Raw genomic sequence first — 27,480 nt, 5'->3', positions numbered from 1 at the left:
ATCTCTTTTTTTTCATATTATTTTTGTTGCAGTTTATTTTTCGTACGACAAAAATTTGTTGCGACCAAATTCTGGCATGCCTAGTGGGACCAATTCTGCCCTTCATCTCTTCCTCTTGCAAGTTGAAAACTGCAAACTTCATATCTACTATTGCAATGACCTTCCGCAAGTGCGATGATGTTTCATGCAAAGATGATTTCGCTGCCGCATCCGCTGAGCTCAGTCATGTTGGCCCAATCACTCGAAACAAGTTCAATGCTAGTGGCTTGGATGGATCCGAATACTTCGCCTCCTTGGAGATGGCAAAGAAGAGCAGATCTCATATGACGTCCGCAACCACAATCTCTGGGCGGCAATACCCTATTCTCACTATTTGACGAACTTTCTCAGACAACCCCAAACCTTGGTGAATTTGAGGATTTAGTGGATTCTCCAGTTTTAACAAAAGTCAACGCCTTGATGACTAACGCAACTAAAGTGGACGAAAAGTTTGTCATGATGGAACAGACTATAGAAGTATTAAAGAAGTGTGTTGATGACAAAGACCTTCAAATCGCTCAACTCATGAACAAATTGGAGGCCTATGCACCTGGAGAGTCGAGCCATGGCCCTTCTCGTTCACCTGACTTCACCTCGCAAAAAACGGTTGTTGAGGAATCACTTGCCAAGCTCAGTATTGAGAAGGAAAAGCAATCCACTTCGGTTGCGGCGTTATCTCTCCAACAATTGCAAGACATAATAACAAACACCATCAGAGCTCAATATGGCAGACCATCACAAAGTTCATTGTACTACTCTAAGCTTTATACTAAGACGATTGATTGTCTAACCATGCCACTCAATTATCAACTACCAAAGTTGCATAAATTTGATGGCAAAGGAAACCCAAGGCAACATATTGTCCACTTTGTCGAGACTTGTAGCAATGCTGGGATGCATGGTGACCTTTTGGTAAAATAATTTGTTCATTCTTTAAAGGGGAACGCATTTGACTGGTATATTGACCTAGAGCCCGAGTCCATTAATAACTGGGAACAATTTGAGAAGGAATTCCTCAATCGTTTTTACAGTATTCAAAGAACTGTAAGCATGATAGAGTTGACAGGCACCAAGCAAAGGAAGGACGAGCCCGTGGTGGATTACATCAATCGTTGGAGGGCGTTAAGTTTGGACTGCAAGGATTGCCTTTCAGAAATATCTGCTATAGAGATGTGCATTCAAGGGATGCACTGGGGCCTTTTGTACATCCTATAAGAGATCAAACTGCGAACTTTTGAAGAACTTGCAACGCGATCTCACGACATGGAGTTAAGCATCGCAAGCCATGGAAAGGCATCTCCATTTGCTGATTAGAAGGAGTTCAAGAAAAATGTTTCATCAAAGAACCAAACCAAAGAATCTATGGCAGTGAAAGCAACTTCCGTGAAAGTGTCACGACCCGAAATTCCCACCTTCGGGACCATGATGGCGCCTAACATTTCACTTGCTAGGCAAGCCAATGTTAGAATAATTTTAACCATTTTTTAAAATCATTTAATTTAATTAGTAAACCATAATAATAGCGATGTCTAAATACCATCCCAGAACTGGTGTAACAAGTGCACGAACTACTAGAATAATACAAATAAGGGTGTGAATGAAAATAAACTGTCTGACAGAAATACACGGCTAAAATAAAGTAGATGGGGACTTCAGAACTGCGAACGCCGTGCAACTATACCTCAAGTCTCCTGTGGATAGCTGAATCCGAGCAAATCTACTGTACGCCGCTGGGACCAACTTCGGTATCTGCACAAGAGTGCAGAGTGTAGTATGAGTACAACTGACCCTGTGTACTGAGATAGTACCGAGCCTAACCTTGACGAAGTAGTAATGAGGTTAAGGCATGTCACTTACATTAACCTATACGCAATAATAATAATAATAACAACAATATAGGAGAACATGAATAGAAATTAATCTGGTAAATCATATCAACAATCTAGCCAACTCGGCAGTCATAACTAATTATTACTTAAATCACTTTTCGTTGGGCGTGCAACCCGATCCCACAATATATTCATATTCAATTTTTGTTGCTGCGTGCAACCCAATCCCACAATATATTCATTTCCATTTAATTCCGTTGTGGCGTACAACCCTATCCTCAATATATCTTTTCAATCAATTCTGTTGCGGTGTGCAACCCGCTCCTCCAATATATTCATTTTCAATCAATTCTGTTGCGGCGTGCAACCCGCTCCTCCAATATATAGACAAGAGGGATTGCTCTGATGATAAGCAACCTCTACTTCCAACCAAGAGGTTGTGAGTTCGAGTCACTCCAAGAGCAAGGTGGGAAGCTCTTGGAGGGAAGGATGTCGATGGTCTATTGGAAACAGCCTCTCTATCTCATGGTAGGGGTAAGGTCTGCATACACACTACCCTTCCCAGACCCCACTAGTGGGATTATACTGGGTTGTTGTTGTTGTATTTCTATTGCGGCGTGCAACCCGCTCCTCAATAATATAATTTACCAATTCTTATAAAAGAAATTATTCCAATAAATGCAACAATTAATATGAAATTGTAAGACAACAAACATATAATAATTATGATTTATTTAGAAACAAGTAATGACAAGTAGCAATTAATTGTGGAAATTAAGGAGGAAATAGGCAATTTAATATTTAGTATGCTAAATGTCAAGTAACAATTAAGTCACATAAATCAAATAAGCATGTAGCAAATATAGCATGGATTCAAGGCATAATATTGAGCAAGGAATATGAGAGAAATAAATAACATAATAATTAATTCATGATTTAAAATAATTTATGATTTCTAGATAAATGTGCAAACAATCAATTTGACGACGTATAGGCACTCGTCACCTCGCCTATACGTCGTTACACATGAAATTCACGTAACAATAATTCAAGGGTTCTATTCCCCCAAGTCAAGGTTAACCACGACACTTATCTTGCTTCGCAACCAAATTCAAGATTTCAATAAACCTTTGCCTCGCGAATTGATGTCTGAAAGCTTCAAATCTAGTCACAAACAATTCAATATTCTCAACATGAATCATAGGAATTAATACTAATTTTTCGGATTAAAATCCGAAATTCATTTCAAAAACTAACACTGGGACCCACGTCTCGAATCCCGAAAAACTCACGAAATCCGAACACCCGTTTCGATATGAGTTAAACCATACAAAAATTATCGAATTCCGACATCAGATTGGCTTTCAAATCTTAAATTTTCGTTTTTGGAAGATTTTATAAAAATCTGATTTTTCTTCCATAAATTCACGGATTCATAATGTAAATGAGTAAGGAATCATGAAATATAACTAATTTCGGATAAAGAATACTTACCAACTCAAACTCATGAAAAATGCCTATGAAATCGCCCAAAATCGAGGTCTAAAACTCTAAAAAAAAGAACAAAAATGTCGGACTCCGGACATATATATTCTGTCCAGGCAAGTCGCAACTGTGAGATGCGACTTGTCTCAAAATTTTCAAGCCAAAAATTGTGGTACCAACCTTTAGTCAATCAATCATAACTTTCTCTACAAATGTCCAAATGAAGAATGGTTTATCTTTCTGAAAATTAGAATCAAAGGGTTACAACTTTCATGTTTTGATAAATTTCAAATTCCTTATAGATTGCGAGATATAAGCTTCCAAAATTAGCCCTGTGTATCTAAAATATTTGGCGATGCACACTGCAAGGCAAACAAAAGCTGCATTTCCAGCCTTCAGTCAATCGATTATAACTTTCTGTATAAATGTCCAACTGATGCATGGTTTATCTTTATGGAAATTAAAATCAAAGGGCTACAACTTTTATGTTTTGATAATTTTCAGATTCCTTATAAATTGCAAGATATAAGCTTCTAAAGTCAGCTCTGCGCATCAGAAATTTCGCACACTAGTGTCAAAAATCAGCAGTTAACAATGACCTAAAAATGGTTCAAAACCACTCTGAAACTCACCCGAGCCCCTCGGAACCCCGTCCGAACCTACCAACAAGTCTCAAAACATATTATGAACCTACTCGAGGTCTCAAATCATACATAACAACGGCAAAACTACAAATCGCGCGTCGATTCAAACTTGTGAGTTTATGAAATTTTCAATTCTATAACTCGCGCCGAAACATGCCAAATCAATTCAGAATGAACTCAAATTATGCATGCAAGTTACAAATGACATAATGGAGCTATTCCAATTTCCAGAATCGAATTCCGACCCCGATATCAATAAAGTCAATCCCCGGTCAAACTTTCCAAAATTGTTCTATTTTCCAACTTTCGTCAAAATGCGTTGAATTGTCCTACGGACTTCCAAATCCAAATTCGAACATGCGCCTAAGTCCAAAATCACCATACGAAGCTATTGGAATCATCAAAAATCCATTCCGAGTTCGTTTGCTCAAAATTAAAATCTCCGATCAAACTTTAAAAATTCAAGCTTTATAAAATCAAACTTTTTTTTTTCTTTTCAAAAACTAATGAAAAACGTGCCTACGTACCTCGGAATAACTTTAAATTTTATACATAAGTCATAAATATTGTTACAAAACTGATCGAACTCTCGGAATCTAAATCGGGACCCGGTATCAACAAAAACCAATTATGACTTAAACCTTTAAATTTCTAGTTTCCGTTAAATGCCGATAATTTGAGCTAGGGACCTTCGAATTCGATTGCGGGCATACGCCCAAGTCCAAAATCACGATACGGACCTACCGGAACTATCAAAATACTGATCTGGGTTTGTTGGCTCAAAATAATGACCGAACTCAACTCAGTTGAGTTTTAAAGCTCTATTTCATATTTTAATCAAAGTTTCATATAAAAACTTTTCGAAAAAATTTACGGACTGCGCATGCATGTCGAGGAATGCTGAATAGTGCTTTTCAAGGTCTCAGAACATAGAAATAAATATTTAAAATTAAAGATGACGTATTGGGTCATCACATTCTCCACCTCTAAAACAAACGTTCGTCCTCGAACGGAGTTAGAAAAATACCTGAGCTTGTGAAAAGGTGAGGATATCTACTCCGCATGTCTGGACCGCACTCCCAGGTAGCTGCCTCAATTGGCTGACCTCTCCGTTGTACCCAAACTGATGAATAACTTTTAGACCTGAACTGTCGGACCTGCCGAGCTAGGATAGCTACCGGCTCCTCCTCATAAGTCAAATCTTTATCCAATTGGACTGAGATGAAATCTAATACATGGGACGGATCACCATGATATTTTCGGAGCATAGATACATGGAACACCGGATGAACTGCTGATAAACTAGGTGGTAGTGCAAGCTTGTAGGCTACTTCACCCACCCTTTCAAGAATTTCAAAAGGTCAGATATACCTAGGGCTTAACTTTCCCTTCTTTCCGAATCTCATTACACCTTTCATAGGTGAAACCGGGAGCAATACTCTTTCTCCAGTCATGAATGCAACATCATGAACCTTACGGTCGGCATAACTCTTTTGCCTAGACTGAGCTGTGCGAAGTCGATCCTGGATAACCTTGACCTTATCCAAGACATCCTGTACCAAATCAGTACCCAACAACCGAGCCTCTCCCGGTTCAAACCAGCCAACTGGCGAAAGACATCGCCTCCCATATAATGCTTCATATGGAGCCACCTGAATGCTCGACTGGTAGCTGTTATTATAGGCAAACTCTGCAAGTGGCAAGAACTGATCCCAAGAACCTCCAAAATCTATAATACATGCGCGAAACATATCTTCCAATATCTGAATAGTGCGCTCTGATTGTTCGTCTGTATGTGGATAAAATGTTGTACTCAACTCAACCCGCGTGCCTAACTCATGTTATACAGCCCTCCAGAAGTGCGAGGTGAACTGCGTACCTTGATCTGAAATAATAGACACGGGCACACCGTGAAGGCAGACAATCTCACGAATGTAAATTTTAGCTAACCACTCTAAAGAATAGGTAATTGCCACTGGAATGAAGTGTGCTGACCTGGTCAACATGTCCACAATGACCCATACTGCATCGAACTTCTTCTAAGTTCGTGGGAGTCCAACAACAAAATCCATAGTAATACGCTCCCACTTCCACTTAGGAATTTCTAACTTCTAAAGCAAACCACCAGGTCTTTGATGCTCGTACTTAACTTGCTGACAATTCAAACACTGAGCTACATATGCAACTATATCCTTTTTCATTCTTCTCCACCAATAATGTTGCCACAAATCTTGATACATTTTGGCGGCACCCGGATGAATAAAATATCGGGAACTGTGGGACTCTTCAAGAATTAATTCACAAAGCCCATCCACATTAGGAACACAAATACGACCGTGCATCCGCAGAACTCCATCATCTCCTACAGCATCTTGCTTGGCACCACCGTGCCGCACCGTGTCCTTAAGGACAAGCAAATGAGGATCATCATACTGTCGCTCTCTGATGCGCTCATATAAAGAAGATCGAGCGATTGTGTAAGCTAGAACCCGACTGGGCTTCGAAAGATCTAACCTCACAAACTGATTGGCCAAAGTATGAACATCTGCATCTAGCGGTCTCTAACCAACTGGAATATACGCAAGGCTGCCCATACTCATAGCCTTTCTATCAAAGCATCGGCCACCACATTAGCCTTTCCCGGATGATACAAAATGGTGATATCATAGTCTTTTAATAGCTCCAACCATCTTCTCTGCCTCAAATTGAGATCTTTTTGTTTGAATAGATACTATAGACTATGATGATTTGTGAATACTTCACATGACATGCCGTAAAGGTAGTGCCTCCAAATCTTCAGTGCATGAACAATGGCTGTCAATTCTAAGTCATGAACAGGATAATTCTTCTCGTGAACTTTTAACTGCCGCGATGCATATTCAATCACCCTTCCATCTTGCATCAATACTGCACCGAGTCCAATACGAGATGCATCACAATACACCGTGTAGGATCCTGAACCTATGGGCAACACCAACACTGGCACCGTAGTCAAAGCAGTCTTGCGTTTCTGAAAGCTCAACTCAGACTCGTCTGACCATCTGAATGGAGCACCCTTCTGGGTTAGTCTGGTCAATGGGTTTGCTATAGATGAAAACCCTTTCACGAACCAGCGATAATAACCTCCAGACCGAGAAAACTCTGAATCTCTGTAGCTGAAGTAGGTCTAGGCTAGTTCTGAACTGCCTCAATCTTCTTAGGGTCCACTTTTATGTCTTCTAGCGATACAACATGCGCACAAAGCCAACTGAGTCTAACCAAAACTCACATTTTGAAAATTTGGCATATAATTGATTATCCCTCAAAGTCTGAAGCACAATTCGAAGATGTTGCTCATGCTCCCCTCGTCTGCTGGAGTAAATCAAGATGTCATCAATGAATACAACCACAAAAGAATCCAGATAGGGCTTGAACACCCGATTCATCAAATCCATAAATGTTGCTGGGGGCATTTGTTAGCCCAAATGACATCACTAAAAATTCATAATGCCCATACCGAGTCCGAAATGTCTTAGGGATATCAGATGCCCTAATCTTCAGCTGATGATAGCCAAACCTTAAGTCAATCTTCGAAAATACCTTGGCACCCTGAAGCTGATCGAATAAGTCATCAATTCTTGGCAACGGATACTTGTTCTTGATAGTAGCCTTATTCAACTATCAATAATCTATACACATCCGTATTGAACCATCTTTATTCTTCACAAACAACACTGGTGCACCCCAGGGCGAGACACTAGGTCTAATGAATCCCTGATCAAGCAAGTCTTGTAACTTCTCCTTCAATTCTTTCAACTCCGGCGGGTCCATACGGTATGGTGGAATAGAAATGGGCTGAGTGCCTTGAGCCAAATCAATACAAAAGTCAATATCTCTATTGCGGCACAAGAACGCTCACTTGGGGCACTACTTGCTCAAGAGAATGATGAAGGAAAAGAACAAGCCTTGTACTACCTCAGTCGAACTCTGATAGGAGCTGAGTTGAACTACACGCCTGTTGAGAAAATATGCTTAGCGTTACTTTATGCAATAAAGAAACTAAGGCATTATTTTGAAGCATACACCATCAAACTCATCTCTCGATTAGATCCTGTGAAGTTCGTGATGACTCGACCTGTTCTTTTTGGATGCCTAACAAGATGGTCCATATTTTTTAACCAATATGAGATCATATACACACCTCAAAAGGCTGTGAAAGGACAAGCACTCATCGATTTTCTAGCTGATCACCCTCTTCCGGTGGAATGGGAGCTTTCTGATGAGTTTCCAGATGAAGATATTTTGTTCGTTGAAGAATCGCCACGATGGACAATATTCTTTGATGGATCCGCATGTCGGAACGGTGCAGGGGCAAGTGTTGTGTTGATCTCTCCAGAAAGACCAGTCTTGCCATTCTCCTTTGTTTTAGGTGAAACATGCTCCAACAATGTTGCAGAGTACCAAGCTTTGATCATCGGTCTTGAAATGGCATTAGACATGAAGATTCTACAGTTGGGGATTTACGATATAAAGAAGGAAGATCTTTTGCCATACCACCAATATGCTTCTTGTTTACTCGAAAGATTTGACCAATTGCTCTTAAACCACGTCCCAAGAGAAGAAAATAGCATGGCTGATGCTTTGGCTAACTTGGGCACGACGATGGCACTTGGAGAGAATGAGTCAACAAAGATACATGTGTGTCATCGATAGGTCATTCCTGTACTTCTTGATCTTCAAATCAACGAAAGTCATCATACGTCCATTCAGATGATTGAAGAAGAGGATTGGAGGCAACCATTGATAGAGTACCTTGAACATGGAAAGTTACCTGAGGATCCACGACAAAGAACAGACATCAAGCGAAGGGCACCATGATTCATCTTCTATAAGGGGACATTATTTCGCCGCTCTTTTGAAGGACTATTCTTGCGATGTCTTGACAAAGAAGAAGCCCACCAAGCGATGGAGGAAGCACATTCTGGCTCATGTGGAGCACATCAATCTGGTTCTAAGCTCCATTTTTGCATCAAAAGGATGGGCTACTACTGGCCGACAATGGTGAAGGATTGCATGGAACATACCAAAAGATGTCAAGTGTGTCAATTCCACGCTAACTATATCCACCAACCTCCAGAGCCTCTTCATCCAACTGTAGCTTCATGGCCTTTTGATGCATGGGGACTTGACGTTGTTGGACCGCTTCCAAAGTCATCAAAGGGACAGATGTACATATTGGCTGACACAATCTACTTCTCTAGATGGGCTGAAGTTGTTCACTCAAGGAAGTAAAAAAGGAAACGGTTGCCGATTTTATCAAGTCGAACATAAATTTTAGGTACTGCATACCAAGATACATAATCACGGATAATAGAACGCCATTTGAAAACAAGCTCGTGAGGAGTCTATGCGAGAAATTTGGTTTGGAGCAACATAAGTCTTCAATATATAATGCACCCGCCAATGGCCTTGTCGAAGCTTTTAACAAGACACTTGGTAACCTTTTAAAGAAAGTTGTTGCAAAGAACATGAGAGACTGACATGAGAAAATTGGTGAATCTTTGTGGGCATACCGGACAACCTTCAGAACTGCTGCACAAACAACTCCTTACTCTTTGGTGTACAATGTAGAAGCAGTCCTTCCGTTGGAGCAACAAATTCTATCATTGCGAATCGCAATCCAAGAAGGACTCATTTCCGAAGAGAATGCTCAACTTCGCCTAGAAGAGTTAGAGGCATTGGCTGAGAAAAGATTGGAAGCACAACAAAAATTAGAGTGCTATCAAGCTCGATTAGCTAGAGCCTTCAACAAGAAAATGCGACCACAATCATTCCAAGTGGGAGACTTAGTCCTAGCTATTCGACGACCCATAATCCTCAACAAACGCATATGCGACAAGTTTACCTCAAAATGGGATGGTCCATATGTTGTGAAGGAAGCATATTCAAGTGGCGCATACAAAATTATTGATAAGGATGGTCTCAGAGTTGGTCCGATCAACGGGAAATTTCTGAAGCAGTACTTCCCATGAAAGTCACCTACGAGCCTAAACTACAAGTCATGACGCTCCTCGACGTACGAGCCTAAACTACAAGTCATGACTCTCCTTGATGCATGAGCCTAAACTGTACATTGCTACACTCCTGGCCCGCATGAGTCTAAATTGTGTATGACCGAGAAAAAACAAAGTCCGCTAGGTTGAAAACCTAGCGAGAGGTGGTCTAGGCAAAAAATTAGGACATAAAAAAAATCAAAAAAACAACTCATCCCTCTGAACTACGTTATGACTTGATCCTTTTCACCGAGGTACGTAGGCAGCTTAAAGTCTCATTCTAAGTTCAGTCGCATGAGTTTAAAAAAAAAGGTTTGGCTTTTGGGATCATCACATTAACTCTTTCAAGTAGAGAGGCATATATAAATATGAAAAAGAAGACGATTGGCTTTGAAGTGTAAAATATATTTTATTGCTTTAATGTTACAAAGGTGATACAACCAAAAATGTGGAGGCGAAAGGGATTAGACATTATCCTATACAAAAGCCTAAGTAATGAAAATGATCGTCAACTAGACTTTGTTATTGATGCGTCTTAAATATTTTTCCAAGTCTGTATGACGTCTCCACATTTAATACGACATTCTCAATGTACGTCTCTCGCCGTCAGTAGTTGTGATGACCTCTTGACCACGTCTCTTGTTGTTATGCCTCGAGCATGATAGTTTGCTTCTCTTGTGCAAGTGTTGGTTGAAGCTCCCATATATGAGAAGTCATCTCTCTTGAAAAAAAATCTTCAATCACCATAGGAGCCGCCATTGATGGACTTCAAGACTATCAACAAATCAAGTACAATAGTTGGTGAAGGGGTGGCTCTGCATCTTGCATTACACCTCAGTCTGATATCTGGACCCTTTGAGCTCCTTTGCAAGTCTGCAAAAAAAGTAAATGAAGAGATAAGATTTGTAAAGCATGATAGCTAAAGTTACTATATGCAAGACTATAGAGTCAAATTCAAGAAAATAACAACATTCACCAGACAACTCAGAGAGCATAGAGATGGAAAGCTAGCTCAACGGACGACAGGATCAACTTTAGAAAACTACTGCAGTCTATATGGAAGATATTTTGCTCCTAACATTTTATATGTTGTAGATTTGGATGTCTAGTTTCAAACAACACAAACGGTTTGCGATTTGGAGGCTCCTATCTCAAGATACGAACTGTTCGCCGGGAACTACACGAATCTGAGAGTTTACTGCAGCTAGGTCGAATTTGAGAATTTTCTGTTTCCAGCTTAAAAGGAGTTATGCCATGAAATTAATATATGTTACAGGTCTCTGAGTTTACTTTTTAATGGCATAAATGGATCGCAATTTGAAGATTCCTAGCTCGAGATATGAATTCTTCGACGAGAGTGCGCAAAGCCGAAAAAATGAGTATGGCAGACATCCAAATCAATTTCAAGAAATTTCTGTGGCCAATTTGGAAGGAATACTTCTACGATATTTTGAGGATTTTCTTATCTCTCAGTATTCTTTCCAATAGCACAGACAGCTTATTATTTGGAACTTCCTAGCTTGAGATATGTACGTTCTAATGACAGCATACAATGTTGTAAAATCAAGATATCAGACATGTATATCAGCTTCAAAAGTCGACTCTGGCTAATTCTCAAGGAATTTATCCGTGAATTTTATATAGGATGCAACCTTTTATGTTTTTAGTCTTCGAAAGTAAGCGGCTTGAGGTTTCATCACTCCTACATCAAGGAATGAATATTTCTACAAAGGTGCGCCAAGTAATCACCTACCAAGGATGGAATACGGTCGCTCCAGCTCCAAACTTTTTTCTTGCCAAGCCGCAAGGCTGAGATGAACTATGTTCTCACTCACAGGTTGCAAAGTGGGGATATGTCTCGCCGATCAATCTCGCTTAGGACTACTCTAAATGTCTCTCGTCGAGCCGCAAGAAGGGATGTACCAAGTTGCCGCTGCACTCTCTTGAAAACCTACAAAAATAAGAAAAGATTTTGGATCCTTCAGTGCCAACAACATGACGTTTTTGCGGATACGATGCGAGTAGCACGACGATCAGCTCGGTTAATGGATATCGGTGCCATATCACGATGTTTCTGCTTCTGCGGATACGATGCCAATAGCACAATGCTTCTGTCATGACCCAAAATCCCACCACAAGTATCGTGATTGCACTTAGTCTCTAAGACTAAGTAAGCCGATTATAATTACAATTCAAGCCAATTTTGTTTTTTAAATAGATAATCGAAACCAAAAGCGGAAATAAATATAAATACCTCCCAAAACTGGTAATACCGAGTCACGAACTCTAACTGAATATATGGAATGATCTCAAGGATCGAATACTCAATACTCTTAGAATAATAATTAACAATACAATAAAATAGAAAGACTCCAAGGGACTGCGACGACCAAGCAGCTCTACCTTGAATCCTTGCGATCACACTTTAACTCTGTCCGAATCCGATATCTCCAACACATGGCTCTGCAAAAAAATATGCAGAAGTGTAGTATGAGTACACCACAGTCGGTACCCAGTAAGTATCAAGACTAACCTCAGTGGAGTAGTGACGAGGTACAGTCAAGACACTCACTAGTCTAATAATATGTGTAATATAGTATACAAAAATAATAGGAAAATAAATAACAATAATGGCAACACTAATCAACCAGTCCCAATACATAACACGAACCTGCTCGAGGCCTTAAATCACATCAAACAATATCAAAATCACGAATTGCACCCCAATTCAAGCTTTATGAACTTTAGAAATTCAAACTTCTACATTCGACGCCGAAACCTAACCAATCAAATCCGATTGATCTAGAATTTTGCACACAAATCATAATTGACATTACGGACCTACTCCCACTTCTGAAATCGGAATCTGACTGTGATATCAAAAAGTTCACTCTCGGTTAAACTTCCCAAAAACCTTCAAATTTCCAACTTTTGCCAAATGACCCCGGAATGACCTACAAACTTCCAAATCCACATCCGGATGCTTCCCTAAGAACAGAATCACTATGCGGAGCTATTCCCAGACTCGAAATCCTAAACGGATATCGATAACATCAAAATCCACTTCAACCCAAACTTAGAAAATTCTTAAACTTTAAAAATGCCAACCTTCAATAATAGGCGCCGAAATACTTCCGGGCCACCAGATACTCGACCTGAACATACGCCCAAGTACGAAATCATCATGGACCTATTGAAATTATCAAAATTTCATTCCGGAGTCGTTTGCTCAAAAGTCAAACTCCGATCAACTCTTTTCATTTAAGCTTCAAAAATGAGAATTGTTCTTTCAATTTAAAATTTGAATCTTCAGAAAATCAAACGACCGCACACACAAGTCATAATACATATTACGAGGTTGCTCGAGACTTTAAGTAGCTAAATGAGGCATAGATTCTTAAAATGACAAGTTGGATCGTTACAGCTTTGATTCGGCATGATAGACATCAGGAGCCTACGATGCTTAGTGCACGAAGCTCTTTGGTGCTCTGGTTAATCTCTATTGAGTTTAGGGGCCTCCCTAGCGTCGTACATCCCTACTGCGGTGTTGCCTGTGAATACTTTGTCGTCATTAAAAAATTAAGTTAGCGGTAATATCAAGCTTATCATGATCGGGCATATGTCCGTGAGGCCTGCTATTCTAAATCACATGGCCCCTCCGTGTAATCAATATGTTTGCGGCATGACTCTTCTCTGTAATCATTGGGCTTGCGGCACGACTCCTCTGTGTAACCAATGCGGTTAAGGATGGCTCATCCATACCTGAGTAACTCACTATTATTTTGTAGTAGAAATCTATAAGAAGAAAAAAAGCATAGTAGTACGTTGCAAAAATTAAGGCAAGAATAGGAAATAAAAAGAAGCAAAGAAAGACCATATATTATGCAAAAAAAAAAATAGATACTTGACTAGAGATTTCGAAGACTGTGATTTTCTTCCCCTAGCTCGTGGTGATCTTGTTCTTCTCATGTATTTTGAGGGCCCAATTCCTGTCTATTTATAGATGCTTAAGGGCGGTGTTCCCACTCTAATTAGAAGTGCATGAGCTGTAAGTTTCTTAAAGTGATAAAATTTTATTTCTTTAAGGAATCAAAATTATCACAATTCTTGAATGCGTCTCAACGTGCATTAATTTTGGGCTTGGAAGCAGGTAAGACAAATCGGATTGGAAGAATATAATATTGACTTTGGATATTTATCTATTTAGTATTACAAGAAATTAAGAGTCAATCTCTTCAAACCACACTTTGAAATAAGTCTCAAGAAAATATTAGATGTGGATTCAAAGGATTGTGTTATTCACCGGTACTTCAAACCTCGTCATCAAGACTCGACAAGTCTACATTGCGACAAGGCTTGAAGTAGGAGGCATCTGTAGACAAGTAAAAATTATTGAATTTAGTCCATACAAAATTTGGATTAAATTCTAAATTACTTTGGGGCGAATAATTAATTTGGACTTTATAAATTAAATAAGTCTATTTTAATATTTTTAAACCCAAGGTCCATTTCATCTTAAAGCCCAAACTCATGCCATGTGTCAAGTGACATGGCATATCCAGTCAAACTCCAGGCCAATAAGGTGACGCCATGTGTTAAAATGATGTGGCAATCTAGACCAATTAAGAGTTTCCAAGTGTCTAAAATGACATGTCTTGACCAATCACAAGCAAGCTTATGACATAGCTTATGTGATAAGTTTGATGACTCACCGGAGCCAATCAAATCAAGTAAGAGAGTTCATATGTAGTTGGATTGTCCAACAACTATAAATAGAGGGTTACATAACTCTCAGGGGAGATTCAGAGAGTTGGCGAAGAGCATTCCGCAATTGGTGAAGGCATCCGCAAACAGAGAGATCAATCATCAAGTGCATAGTTCTTCAACAAAGGAGTGATCAACGGAGTTCTTCCCGGAGATCAACCGAGAAAGACGCTTTTCAAGCCCTCGAATCACGGAGAATTTCATAGATAAGAATCAAGGGATAATATAGAATTGTACTCACAAATATTTATCAATAAAATCTCTTTTTCTTCATATTATTTTTGTTACAGTTTATTTTCCGTACGATGAAAATTTGTTGCGAACAACCCCAATTTTAAAAAAGATAGAATACGGTATTAAGGCAAAATTGATAGTCAGTGGTTCAGCTTTCCAGCCCAAAACTATAGAAACCCATGTGCAATCATTCAGAATTTGTCTATTACATGATCATTTTTTTTTTCATTTCTCTCGTAAGTTATCATAACTTAGTTATGGATCTTTTAGACCAAGTCTAAAGACCCCGTTTGAGCAAACTCAAAATATTATGAGAAACATTAGACCGCAGTTTGAAATTTTATATGTTATAGCAAATGTTGGCCAATAATCTAATATTTTGTGTGCAAGGTTGAGCAATATTTGAGCAAATAACGTTGTCCGAAAGAGTAATTTTCCAGGGGCTATATTTGCATAATTTTTAAAAATATGGACAAAATTTAAATGATAGCCCGAGCAGAGGGCATCGATTTTGGTTTCAGGCCCATAACATCGTCCAAAAGCTCAAACCTTTCAATTCCAAATTACGTCTTAATGAATAAGAGAAAACTACCCTGTATAGCCCTTCAAAATTTTAATAGCCCATAATTTCCTCTATGGACCCGAAATGTCCCTCCGGCCCAAACATATTATATTTCATAGCACAATCCATAATACGGACCCGAAATGTCCCTCCGGCCCAAACATATTATATTTCATAGCCCAATCCATAATACACTGACTCACCCACACTTTTAAATCACTCACGTTTTTTTCTATTGTACTTGGTTCCCTTCTTTGTACTCGGTTCTCTTTAACACAACTTCACCATTTTAAGTCTTACTCTCAATGTAAGTCAAAATTTCAATATGTTTTTCGATTTTTGTTCATAATCGAGTCTATAATGGAGGAAAAGAAGTCTTTGAAGAAAAATAGAAAGTTTAGGGCATTTCCAAATTCTATAAAATTAGCTGGTAAATTAGTGAAATATAACCCTAGTTTCAGTAGGAATGATGATGACGATTTTGAAGATTTACCAGAATTTGGGTGCAATTTGGGGCATGCAACCCCTAAATCTGTTGAAGCAATACAAAATACCGCTATTGAAGGAATGCAAAGTACCCCTGTTGATAGAAGGACTTGTTCACTGAGCGGGACTGCCAGCGATAGAGTAACGAGGTCACAAACTGCTCAGCGTGTAGTTGTTGAAAAAGGCACAAGTTCAAAAAGAAAGATTAAAATGGTAGGAAAGGATGTTGTGAAGGATAAGGGTAAAGGTTCTAAAAGGAAGGCTAAAAGGGATAGGGATGATGTTCCATCAAAAAAGAGAAAAGTTTACGTTGATCAAAAATGTTCTAGCTCATCTGATTTGAAGGTATTTTCTAAAATCTGACTTGTGTGCGCTTAGTTTATTTTAGTATATAGAAAATTTATCCAATATAGCAGTTATATTCCAGATTTGTATATAAAATATATTATTTTTTTAATAATGTATACAATTTGTATCAAGTCAATAAGTAATGTGCAATTTGTATATAAAGTTTATCATTTATCCACATAGTGTTACTTAATTTTGTAAAGTGCATATTTGTAATTGTTATGAAGCTTATATATATTTATATTTTTGTATTGTCTGCAGCTTTGGGATTACTATGTTCCTTTGGGTGATCATTATAGTACTCGTATCAGTGTGCATACAAACTGCAGTAAAGTGAAAATTTAAAAGATACTTTGGATGATCAGCAGATTGAGATGTTTAGAAGAACATGTTTTGGTTATTTTGTGGATTTTCCTGAATTTTTTATACAAAATCAACTTATCTATTCACTATTGCTTAGGGAAAATGGTGTCACCTAAAGATGATGAGTTATGGATTAAAGTGAATAGCACCAAGTTGCGCTTTGGACTTGCTGAGTTTTGTATTATCACAGTTTTAAAGTATAATGGTGATCCCAATAAGGATTATAAATCTGTCCAGTCGAGTCGGTTGATGGAATTGTACTTTCCAAGCATGTCGAAAGTGTCTAAGAAATTGTTAACTGATTGTTTCTTAAAAAAGATGTAGAAATCTGATGAGGACGCATTAAAAATTACAGTATTGTATTTCATTCACAGTTTTCTATTTTCTATTACGAATGATGATTTCATAACAAAGAATGATTTTCTGTTGGTTGAATCTGGTGATTTTGAGACTTTGCCTTGGGGAAATGTGGGTTTCAAAGCTACGTTGGAGTCAATGAAAGATAGGGTTCGTAGTAGGAGAGAGATGTACTGATATGGTTGTTTGCCTTTGGCATTCCAGTATTGGTTTTATGAATGATGCCCATATACTCGCAAAAACATCGCTTACCGGATTGGAGATCTTGTGCCACGCATACTAAACTGGACTGTAAAGAAGAAGGTGACCTTCAAGAGGTTGAGGAAAGAATTTTTTCTTTTAAGTCGGGAGCAGGTAAAAAATATTTTTGTTTAGTTTATAACATTTTGTAGAAATACATATGAATTTACTTCTGATACATAAATTATATACTTCTGAAACATAAATTATACATTTCTGATACATAAATTATACAGTTCTGATACATATTTTATACCTTTAATATACATAATATCAATTAACTGTATGATGTGTAGTTTCTACAAGTAATATATTGGTTATCTTTTATTATTTTTTTTAAATTTCATGATTGCTAAGTTTTTTTTTTATTTGTAGTTGGTGTTTGGTAACATTGCCCCAACAAATGTTGAACAAACAAGGCTTGAATTGCATGATTTTGTCCCGGTGTATGAAGATGAAAATGAGATGTATATCGAATCTAGAGTCGTAGCTGGAGTTAATCCAAGAGATGATGTTGATGATTTCAACACTCGACCTAAAAAATGCTAAGAAGTACCCCAAAAATAAGATGGAATCACAACCTATAAATAGTGAGAATGCGGATCCACAGCCCCGTAACTTGACTTCAAGAGAGAATGAGCTGAAACTTCTGAGAAGTGAAATCAACAAGGTCAGTTCTATTTTGGCTTTGAGCAGTTCTGACTTAATTTATATTCGGTTTCACTTTTTCTTTTATAGGTAAAAGACAAGGTTTCGTCTTTGGAGCAGTTAATGATTTTCTCATTTGAAAAAGTTTTTAAAGCTTTAGGTGAACGCGGCGCTTCAAATGTATTCTCATGACTATGCTTATTTGTTATTTTTTCCTGTTATTATAAGCTTTACAACTTTTTGTATATTTTTTCTAAACAGGGTAATAGAAAAGATGATGACCATCATGATAGTCATGGCCATCATGATGCTGGTGATATTCATAATGATTATTTTGGCGATATGGAAGTTGCAGAGAATAATTTTGGTAGAGAGAAAGTTATGGAGAAAAATATTGGTAGTGAGGAAGCTGTAAAGAAAAAAGTTGGCACTGAGGTAAGTCTAGAGCAAACTGTTGATGTTATGGAAGGTGTGGTGAAGGATTCTATAGAAGCTGGTAAAAGTAGTGAGGAGTTGGTGATGACGAAGCCATGATTGAGGATGCCGAGCCTGGAATCACTGAAATTACCCAGAAGTGTTGTGACAAAAATGATGTAGATGGTTATAGTGTACTTAATATTATAGAAGTTAAGAAAAATACTGCTAATATGGGGGGTTTGGTGGAGGATTCTGTACAAGTTGTTGGTAAATATAGTTGTGAGGAAGTTGGTGAGGACAATGGGTGGACTAGTGATGCTGAGGCTCAAATAACTGCAATCACCCAAAAGTATTTCGATCAAAATATTATATATGGTGATTGTTTAGGAGTGTAGAAAAATATTGCTACTATGTAGGAAGATCGTATAGTTGTTGTTGATCATGACACACCTGAATTGATCCCTAGAGAAAGGAAATCAACAGGGGTCATGAGCTCACCATTCAGGAACATATTTGACTCTTGTGGCACCATCCAAGTTGCTCAAAATAAGCCAACTAAGTCAAAGAAGCCCATCTTGACAAATAAGTCAAATAAGTCCATCTTCACTATAAAGTATCCTTTTCAGGAAAATATTAACAATCCTGTTGATTTCAGAATATCGTGTAAGTGGAACACTTTCATCAATAGAGGCGTAAGGACTAATGCACCGCAAGTTTTATGTTTCAATTTTTTCTTTTTCTTTTTTTTCCTTATTTATTTTTCGTATTTCGTGTAATGAACCATATCTCTTTATCATGATTTATCAGAGGCGGTGTTTATAGAGAGTTTAGCAATAAGCTAAATAAAATCTTTGAATTTGGAGTTGATGATATTGGAGAAAAAAAATAGTTCTTCACATTTGCATATCCCGGCCTACCCCAGTGTGATTCAGTAAGTCAACATTATAATGGTTCTTCATATTTTCAGCATATTGATGTTAATTTGTTATCATAAATGGCCTTTCTTTTCTTTTATCCATGTTGTAATTATTTATAGATTCTATCTGTAATAAAATGAGAAATGAGACTCGGCAACCCTTGGATAGTAGCCAGAAGAAAGGACTAAAACAATAATGGCAATAGAAACCATAGTATCAACTTGGATAGTATCTTTTATGTATATTTGCAGTATCTTCTGTAAAATATATAATCGGTTTATGCATAAAATATACATTGTAATTTTTTCATAATGTAATTTTCTGACTATGTGTGTTTATTCTTCATATTTCAGCATATTGATGTTATTTTTTACTATTTGAGAAAGAAAGGGAAGTACGGTGTTGATGTTCCAGTAAGATTCACAACTACAGACTGTTGGTTTAACTGCTTGATTTCGAATTTGTACAAGGATTTTTTGGAAAAAAACAGAGACATGAATTTGATTACTGAAACAAATCCAATTGTTAAGTATGTACTTGGATATTTTTTAAGATGTAATGTTCATTGGTGTATTGTTGATGAAGTCATTTTTCCTTTAAATCTGTCTGATAAGTGGAATTGGATATTGGCGAGACTGTCATTCAAAGATATGCGCATTTATGTATACGATTCCATGAGTGGCGCGCGGCAAAATAGTGCAGTGCAGAGATCAATTAAGCCATACTCAGTGTTGCTCCCATATTTCCTTCATCGTATTGGTTTTTGGGATACAAAGGAGAATCATATGGAAATTCCCGCCATTGATCCTTTTGAGATTCATGTCGTTGATGGGTTGCCAATGCAAGATAACACATAAATTATATTTCTGATTCTTAATTCATTTTTGTACATGAGTTCCTATTATACTAACTTATTCAACGTTTATGTGCGACCTTGTATGTAGTGAGTGTGGTATTTATGTTGCTGCCTTTGCTGAATTTATCATTCAAGGCAATAGTATTCCTAAAGCTATTGATATTGATGGGATACGGAACCGATATGGTATATTGCTATGAGATTATAGAGTGAAGAAACAAAGAGCACATGCTGTTAGTAATGACGAGTCTACTGGTAGATTGAAGGATCTGACAGAAAAGGATAACAAGAAAAATGGCAAGTCGCATGCCGTTGGTAATGACAAGGCTTTGAAGGATAACAAGAAAAAGGGCAAGACACATACCGTTGGTAATGACAAGACTTTGAAGGATATCAAGAAAAAGGGCAAGTTGAAGGGCAAGATGAAGTAGGTTGGGATAGTTTAGAGGAAAATTGACATGTAGTTTTAAGATGAAGTAGTTTGGTTCTGATATTGTTTTATGATTGGATACAGTTGCATACCTATATCACGCTTTATACTTTTTATTTGGGATATTTTTGAACAATATGTTTGAAATGCTAATGTTGAATATTACTTTTAATTGCAACTTGTTTGTTTTCAGTTAATAGTGAAATTTTGAAAGTTTCAGATTTTGTGTAGTTTTGACTTTTCTACAGTTTTAGTTTTGTAATTTATACAGTTTTAATCTGTTTCGATAGGTTTTGCAAATTTAGCTGGTGTTGCTAAGTTGTTATAGGAAGTTTTGGGGGCAGCTAAACTGTATATTTACTGTATAGCGAGAGTCTATTTTATGTAATTTTTGTATAGTAACAGTCTTTTTATATATATATATATATATATATATATATATATATATATATATATATTGTATAGTGACATCTGTTTGTATAGTCACAATCGTTTTTATATATATTTTGTATAGTTACAGTCGTTTTTGTATATATTTTGTATAGTGACATCTATTTTGTATTTTTTTGTACAACACAGTCTATTGTATGTAAATTATATATACAATAGTGACGATCTTTTTTTTTTTTTTTTGTATAAATATACAAATTTTATTTTGTATATTTTTTTTATAGTGACATATACTTTATATATTTTTTGTATAGTCACAGTTTATTTTGTATATTTTTATATAGTGACAATCTATTGTATATAAATTGTATAGTGACAGTCTATTTTGTATAGTTTTTATATAATTTTTTTATAGTGAGTTTTTTTGTATATATTTTGTATATTGACATCTATATAGTGGCATCCATAATAGTCTATTGTATGTAAATTGTATATACAATAGTGACGGTCTATTTTTCTTTTGTATAAATATATAAATCCTATTTTGTATATTTTTTATATAGTGACAGTCTTATATATAAATTGTATAGTGATAGTCTATTTTGTATAGTTTATAGTGACAGTCTTTTTTTGTATATATTTTGTATATTGACATCTATATAGTGACATCCATAATAGTATTTGGAATAAAACTTCTACTAATACTTTCATTACGACAAAAAGTAGTATCTTTATACATCAGAGAGAATTTGATTGCAAATCTCATTATTTTTTCAATATTCTAATTGTAACATTCACAAGGAAAAGAGTTACAAAATGCTAAATCATTGTAGCAATATCTACTAGTTGTATCGAGCATTCCTACATGTTCTTTTGTTGTGTCCTTGTTTTCCATACAGTGCACAGGTAGCTGTTTCAGTATACAAATATTCATAAAGTCCCTTGCGTCGCGACTTCATCAGTCTTCCTGATTTGCCCTTCACTATCGGTGGTAGGACCACATTATCTAACACCTCTGTTGGAAGGTCCCATGTAGTTTCATCTGGAAGTAGATTAACTGACACTTCATATGTCTTCTTGAAGTATTCCTTGGTGTAATAGGCAGAATAATATTTGGGTGCTTCTATGTGTGTGTAGTCTAATACTGCCATAGCATGTGGATAAGGAATCTCATCCACTTGAAATCGTTTGCACGAGCATTCCCTTTTTTGCATGCAGACTATGTTCCACCTTTGTTCAGCATCCGTTACTACATATACATAATCGGTTGAAGGCCTCACCTAAATTTAAATAGATATCATTAGTAAAATAAGGATATGATAAGTATTAATGCACTTTTATTAAAGTATGTTATTTAGGCGTATGAAGTAATACATGATAAAGGAATATTTACCGTCATCTTCTGCAACAAACTGCTTTTCCTTCAGTACTTCGTTATATTTTTTTCCTAGGCCAGTAACTGTACTCATTGCAGTCATTCTATTTATATTATTCCATTCCATAACCAAATTCATCATGTAATCTAGCAAACTCATGATTGGTAGCTCTCTTGCCTCTTTGTTTCTTGCATTGAGTGACTCGTCAATATTTGAAGTCATCACCATGGATATATTAACAGTGGAATGCACTATGGACCACTTTTCATAACCAACTTGGAACAAGTAACCCCTTACCCTCTTGTCAATCCTGTCCATCTCTTGCATAAGGCAATTAAAATCTTCAATTTTGTATGCTCTGGACATTGCAAAAAATACTTCCCTCAGCCGGTCATGGTTCTTCTTGAACTGCTTTTTATGTTACTCCAAAGATGGAAGATGCATACACAGTGAGATACCTCCGGATACACAATCGAAGCACCCCTCAATATGCTTGCATGACGATCGGATATGATGCACATCCTTTCCCTTTCCCCAAAAGCCTGTCTAAACATTTCAAAAAACCATTCCTAGGAAGCATTATTTTTAGAATCGACAACAACATATGCTAGTGAAAAAGTTTTATCTGGTTAAGCAAATAAGAAAGTATTCACATGTTATTTTTGTTATACACGAATAACAACTATCTATACCATATATAATTATTATACGAGACTGCGACATATTCACCTGCCGCATCTTGTGCGCTAGCTGTTAACATTGTCCCCCTGTGTGATGATTTAAGGAATGTCCCGTCAACCACTACAATAGGGTAGCAGTATTTTCATCCTATGATTGATGCATTTAGTGCGACAAAAACATACATGAAGCGTCCGTCATTTGATTTATGTAACATTGTGACAGAACCAGGATTTGTCATATACAAGTGACCCAGCAGTTTACTATAAGATTTGCGTAGTATCCCTCTTAGCAGTTCAAGCGCCTTTTCTTTTGTTCTATAAGCTTTTACATAACTCATATTAATCCCATATTATTTTTTCATGTCGCTCATGATGTCTGCCGGAGTGTATATTATTTTTGGATTGGCATATTTGTTGCAAATCATCTTTGCAATGGCTGATGAAGTAGCATGACGTTGTGAAAATAGTCTACTCGTCTTTGGGGAAGTGTGAACATCATTGAACTGTCTAACCTTGAAGACATTTGATTTGTGTAGACTTGAAGATCTAAGACTTCATTTGCAACTTTTATCCACGCATATAAGACAATACCTATTTAAAATATAGTGTTATGATAATGCACTTTTTCAGATATACAATACCTATTTTTACACTTGTGTCTCAAATAAACAAGCAGTATACATATGCAATCTCATTATACAATAATTATATATTTTTTATACAAGCAGTATACACAAACTTACAGAGAAGTGCAATCTCATACATAGAAATCATACCTTGTTGTAGATGATCTATCCACTATAAATTGACATTTTTCTCGTATTGCGTTGTGCTTTATTACACTAATGAGTGCATCTTTGTCCCAATATAACTGACCTTCTGCAATTTTTTCATGTTGTGGATTGTCTATTATACAATTTCCCTTTATTATCTCAATTTTGTCTTCTTTTCCATGGTTATTCATCATCTCAACAATATCAGTTCTGTGTACTTCTTCTACGTTCTGATATTGTAAACCAGCTGAAGTTGTTCCGAGTAAGTTACCACCCAAGTATGAACTTGAATATGAGCATTCGGCATTTGAACACACCGTTTTCAACGTTATGCATAATGGATATTCAGTGATATCGAAGTTTTTCTTTTTCATCTCCATATACAAGCACACACTCATATCATTGTATATTGGAATTGCTACATAGCCATCCTTCATTGTATATTTTATCTCCATCGCACTTGTAATTGAATCTCTACCCAATTGCTTGTATATCTCATCAACAAAATACTCATAGCTACAGTCCGAATTGATCAACACGCCATTAACAAGAAAATTAATAAATTTACTCTCACTTACCCACTCACCACTGTATTGAAGTAAAATCGAAATCAAAATTAGAATAGTAGTTCCAACATTCACAATCTCCATAGACATTAATTGAGTTTGTCGATTTTGTATCAATTTCTAATCTCAATTCTATTAAGCTGATTGTAGGCCGCAATTGTGCAAAAATTGAGAATTTCAGCATGACTTTTTTGGAGCTCTGCTCTAGGTTTACTCTTCCGAACCCCTAGAATTTAATTGACAATGTGAATAATTAGGCGACTTTTATACTTCTTGGGGGTTGAAGATTCCATAATTAAGGCATGAATTTAGGATACAAAATCGATTAGGAGTGATTTCCTTTTGATTTGCGTTGAGCGTATGGTTTCAAAACTTTCAGTTGCTAGCCTTTGTTATTGATTTTAGGCTATGACTTGTATGGGTTATTTTGTGGCTATCAGGTGATAAAAATTTGGCCCTAGTGGCTACAAATGAACTTCTCTCAATGAACAAGAACAACAACAACCCAGTATAATCCCACTAGTGAGGTTAGGGGAGGGTAGTGTGTACGCAGACCTTACCCCTACCCTGAACACTATCTTACAAATCTGTGCTGTATAATCTAAGTTGCAATTACTTGTCCAAGTCAACTTTTACCCCGTGGCCTGTGGGAGAAAATGAAGACTCTACACTCATATTTTAGAGTATTAGAGTATATAAATAAGTACAACTAATAGATTTTAGATTCTATAAATGAAATGGCATGTGATAGAATCCTAAAATTAAACTCATAATATATAAATCATGTATTCGCCTCTGTCGTTCTACTACCGATCAAGGATAGTTACCACCGTCTTCCTTCTCGTCCACAATCTACTAGGAAAAATTTGGATGGAACTTAATCCCTTTCGTCTAGGACCTTCTACTTTCAAGATTCATGACATTGGTCCAGAGTACCATTAGTGGCATTAAATTTAGTACATAAAAGTATAATTTTCAACTCCTTCAAGTTTAGGCGGATTGGATTTGGAAATGGCTAATTCCTAATTATATGGGCCAATTTGAATACTCTAAATTGTCTAAATTCACTTATCTCAATAGACTTTGTCAAAAAAAATAAATAGAGAAATTTATTTTTATTAGTGAAAGGATATGTGGGCCATAAGCATTACAATTGGTGCATGTCAACCAACCGATTATTTTGACTTACGGTCTTACTTTTTGTTTAAACGCTAGTAACAATCATACTGCCCGTATTTTAGATAACAAAAAACTCCCTTTTTTAACCTTTGGACATAACCCTCTAATTCCAGGAAAATTGGGGAAAAGGTCACCAAAACTTATCATGTTGTCGTTAATGTTGACTATAGTGAATTTAGTTTTGTTTTTATGCGGGACTATTTGGTGCTTAAAACTTGAAAGACAATAGTGTTTTCTAATTATAATCACTATAGTTCATTAAATTATACCTAATTAACTACTCCAAAAAACTAACTAAAGTGCAAAAATGGTTGCACGAGTGGAAAAACAAAAACAGCAAAAATAAAGCAGTCAATATTCACACAAAGAAGTTTTAGTTTTGTCGTGAGTTTGGTTTTATATCACTAGCATCAACCTTAATTGATGGAAGAAATGCCTCTTATTTCGGCTCGTGTGACAAAATGTTACCCCGCTCAATTCTCGATAAACTATATATGCACTTCTTAACATTTATCCATGGTTAAATAATACTTCATCTATCCATGGTTAAATAATACTTCATCTATTTTAATTTAGATGACATAAGTTTTTTAATTTAGATGACATATTTCACTTATCGAGAATCAAATTGTATGAAGTTTGATCAACATTTAAAAATTTTATTTATCGTATTGACATGAGAAAAATTACAACTTACAATACTTTTAGTATAGTTTTTGAATATTTATATTTTAATTTTAAAATACTGAGTTAAACTAATCAAATTTAGCTTCAAAATTTTGTCAAATTGACTCTCAATAAGCAAAATGTGTCATCTAGATTTAAGTATATTTTTCCACTTTAATTAATTTACTAGTTCTTAAGATTAACCGTTTATTAGCTGTAAATACTCAGGATAGGTAAGTGTTAGCCCCTAATGTTGGGACATGACGAATGTCGGGCAGAACCAATGTCAAGGGCTTGTACATTGTCCCTTGGCATGGGTTCGTGTGGGCGTTGGCAAGCAATGTGCGGAGCTGAGAGCGTGCTTAAGTTAGTGCATGGACTTGGCAGGTCAACTGGACAAGGTGCCTTGAGTGATGACAAGACAACCTTGGTTGTGGGCGACGACTATGGCAAATGAAGGCAGACGCATGGCACTTGGCTAAGGAAAGCGTGCGGATCAGTGGGACGGCAAGGCTGTGACAAGAACATTGTCATGAGCTATATGTGTGAGGCATGGTCCAAAAGACAAAGCAAGGCAAGCTAAGACAAAGTTTGGGCGAAGCTGTGGAACAAGTGTGCGAAACATGTGACTGCAAAGAAGTGTGTTGTGCATGTGCTGTGGAAGTTAAGCCATGTGCAGTGCACATATGACAGTTGGCTTGAAGTGCTGAAGATGGGCTCATTTCGTGGGAAGTGCGTCAGATAGTGGCTAAGTGTTTTGTGCTTGTTTATAGGCTTGGCACATGCCAGGCACACCCATGTAACTACCCTTTTGTAACCGCTCCCCTTGTAACCTACTATTGGTAGTCCCTTTATATGTTTTGTATTTCGTTGGCTAAGGAAGAAAGCATGTGTGAGCCGTCCAATTGAATTCCTTTGTATATTCTGCGAGAGTAATAAAAGGTTGGGTGTTTACCCGTAATTGTGTGTGTTGCTTCGTTTTACAAGTCTGAAAATATTCTAAGTCCTAAACTATGAGAAAAAAGGTAAGGCTGAGTGACTTGAGTGTCAGGCTACTGCTGTGCAGTATCGTCTACAAAGAATTAGCCCTGTAACAACTGATATCAGAACTTTGCTCGTGATTTGGGACCATGGCCGGAGGAAATTCCACTTCAAACTTGTGTGATCGTGGGAAGAAGTTGGAGGCGCTGATTGATGTG

General features: G+C 36.9%; 1 protein-coding gene across 1 annotated transcript; it reads left to right on the top strand.

Moving 5' to 3' along the window:
- Positions 1 to 8,101: 8,101 nt before the first annotated feature.
- On the top strand, positions 8,102 to 8,854 carry LOC104087953 (uncharacterized). The gene is made up of 2 exons (XM_009592549.1): positions 8,102 to 8,674; positions 8,747 to 8,854. The coding sequence occupies exons 1-2, from the start codon at positions 8,102 to 8,104 to the stop codon at positions 8,852 to 8,854; spliced, it is 681 nt and encodes a 226-aa protein (XP_009590844.1).
- The last annotated feature ends 18,626 nt before the right edge of the window (positions 8,855 to 27,480 follow it).

This window comes from Nicotiana tomentosiformis, chromosome 2 (genome assembly GCF_000390325.3).
Source record: "Nicotiana tomentosiformis chromosome 2, ASM39032v3, whole genome shotgun sequence".
In the NCBI taxonomy this organism is placed as follows: domain Eukaryota; kingdom Viridiplantae; phylum Streptophyta; class Magnoliopsida; order Solanales; family Solanaceae; genus Nicotiana; species Nicotiana tomentosiformis.
This window is presented reverse-complemented; position numbering and strand designations above follow the sequence as displayed.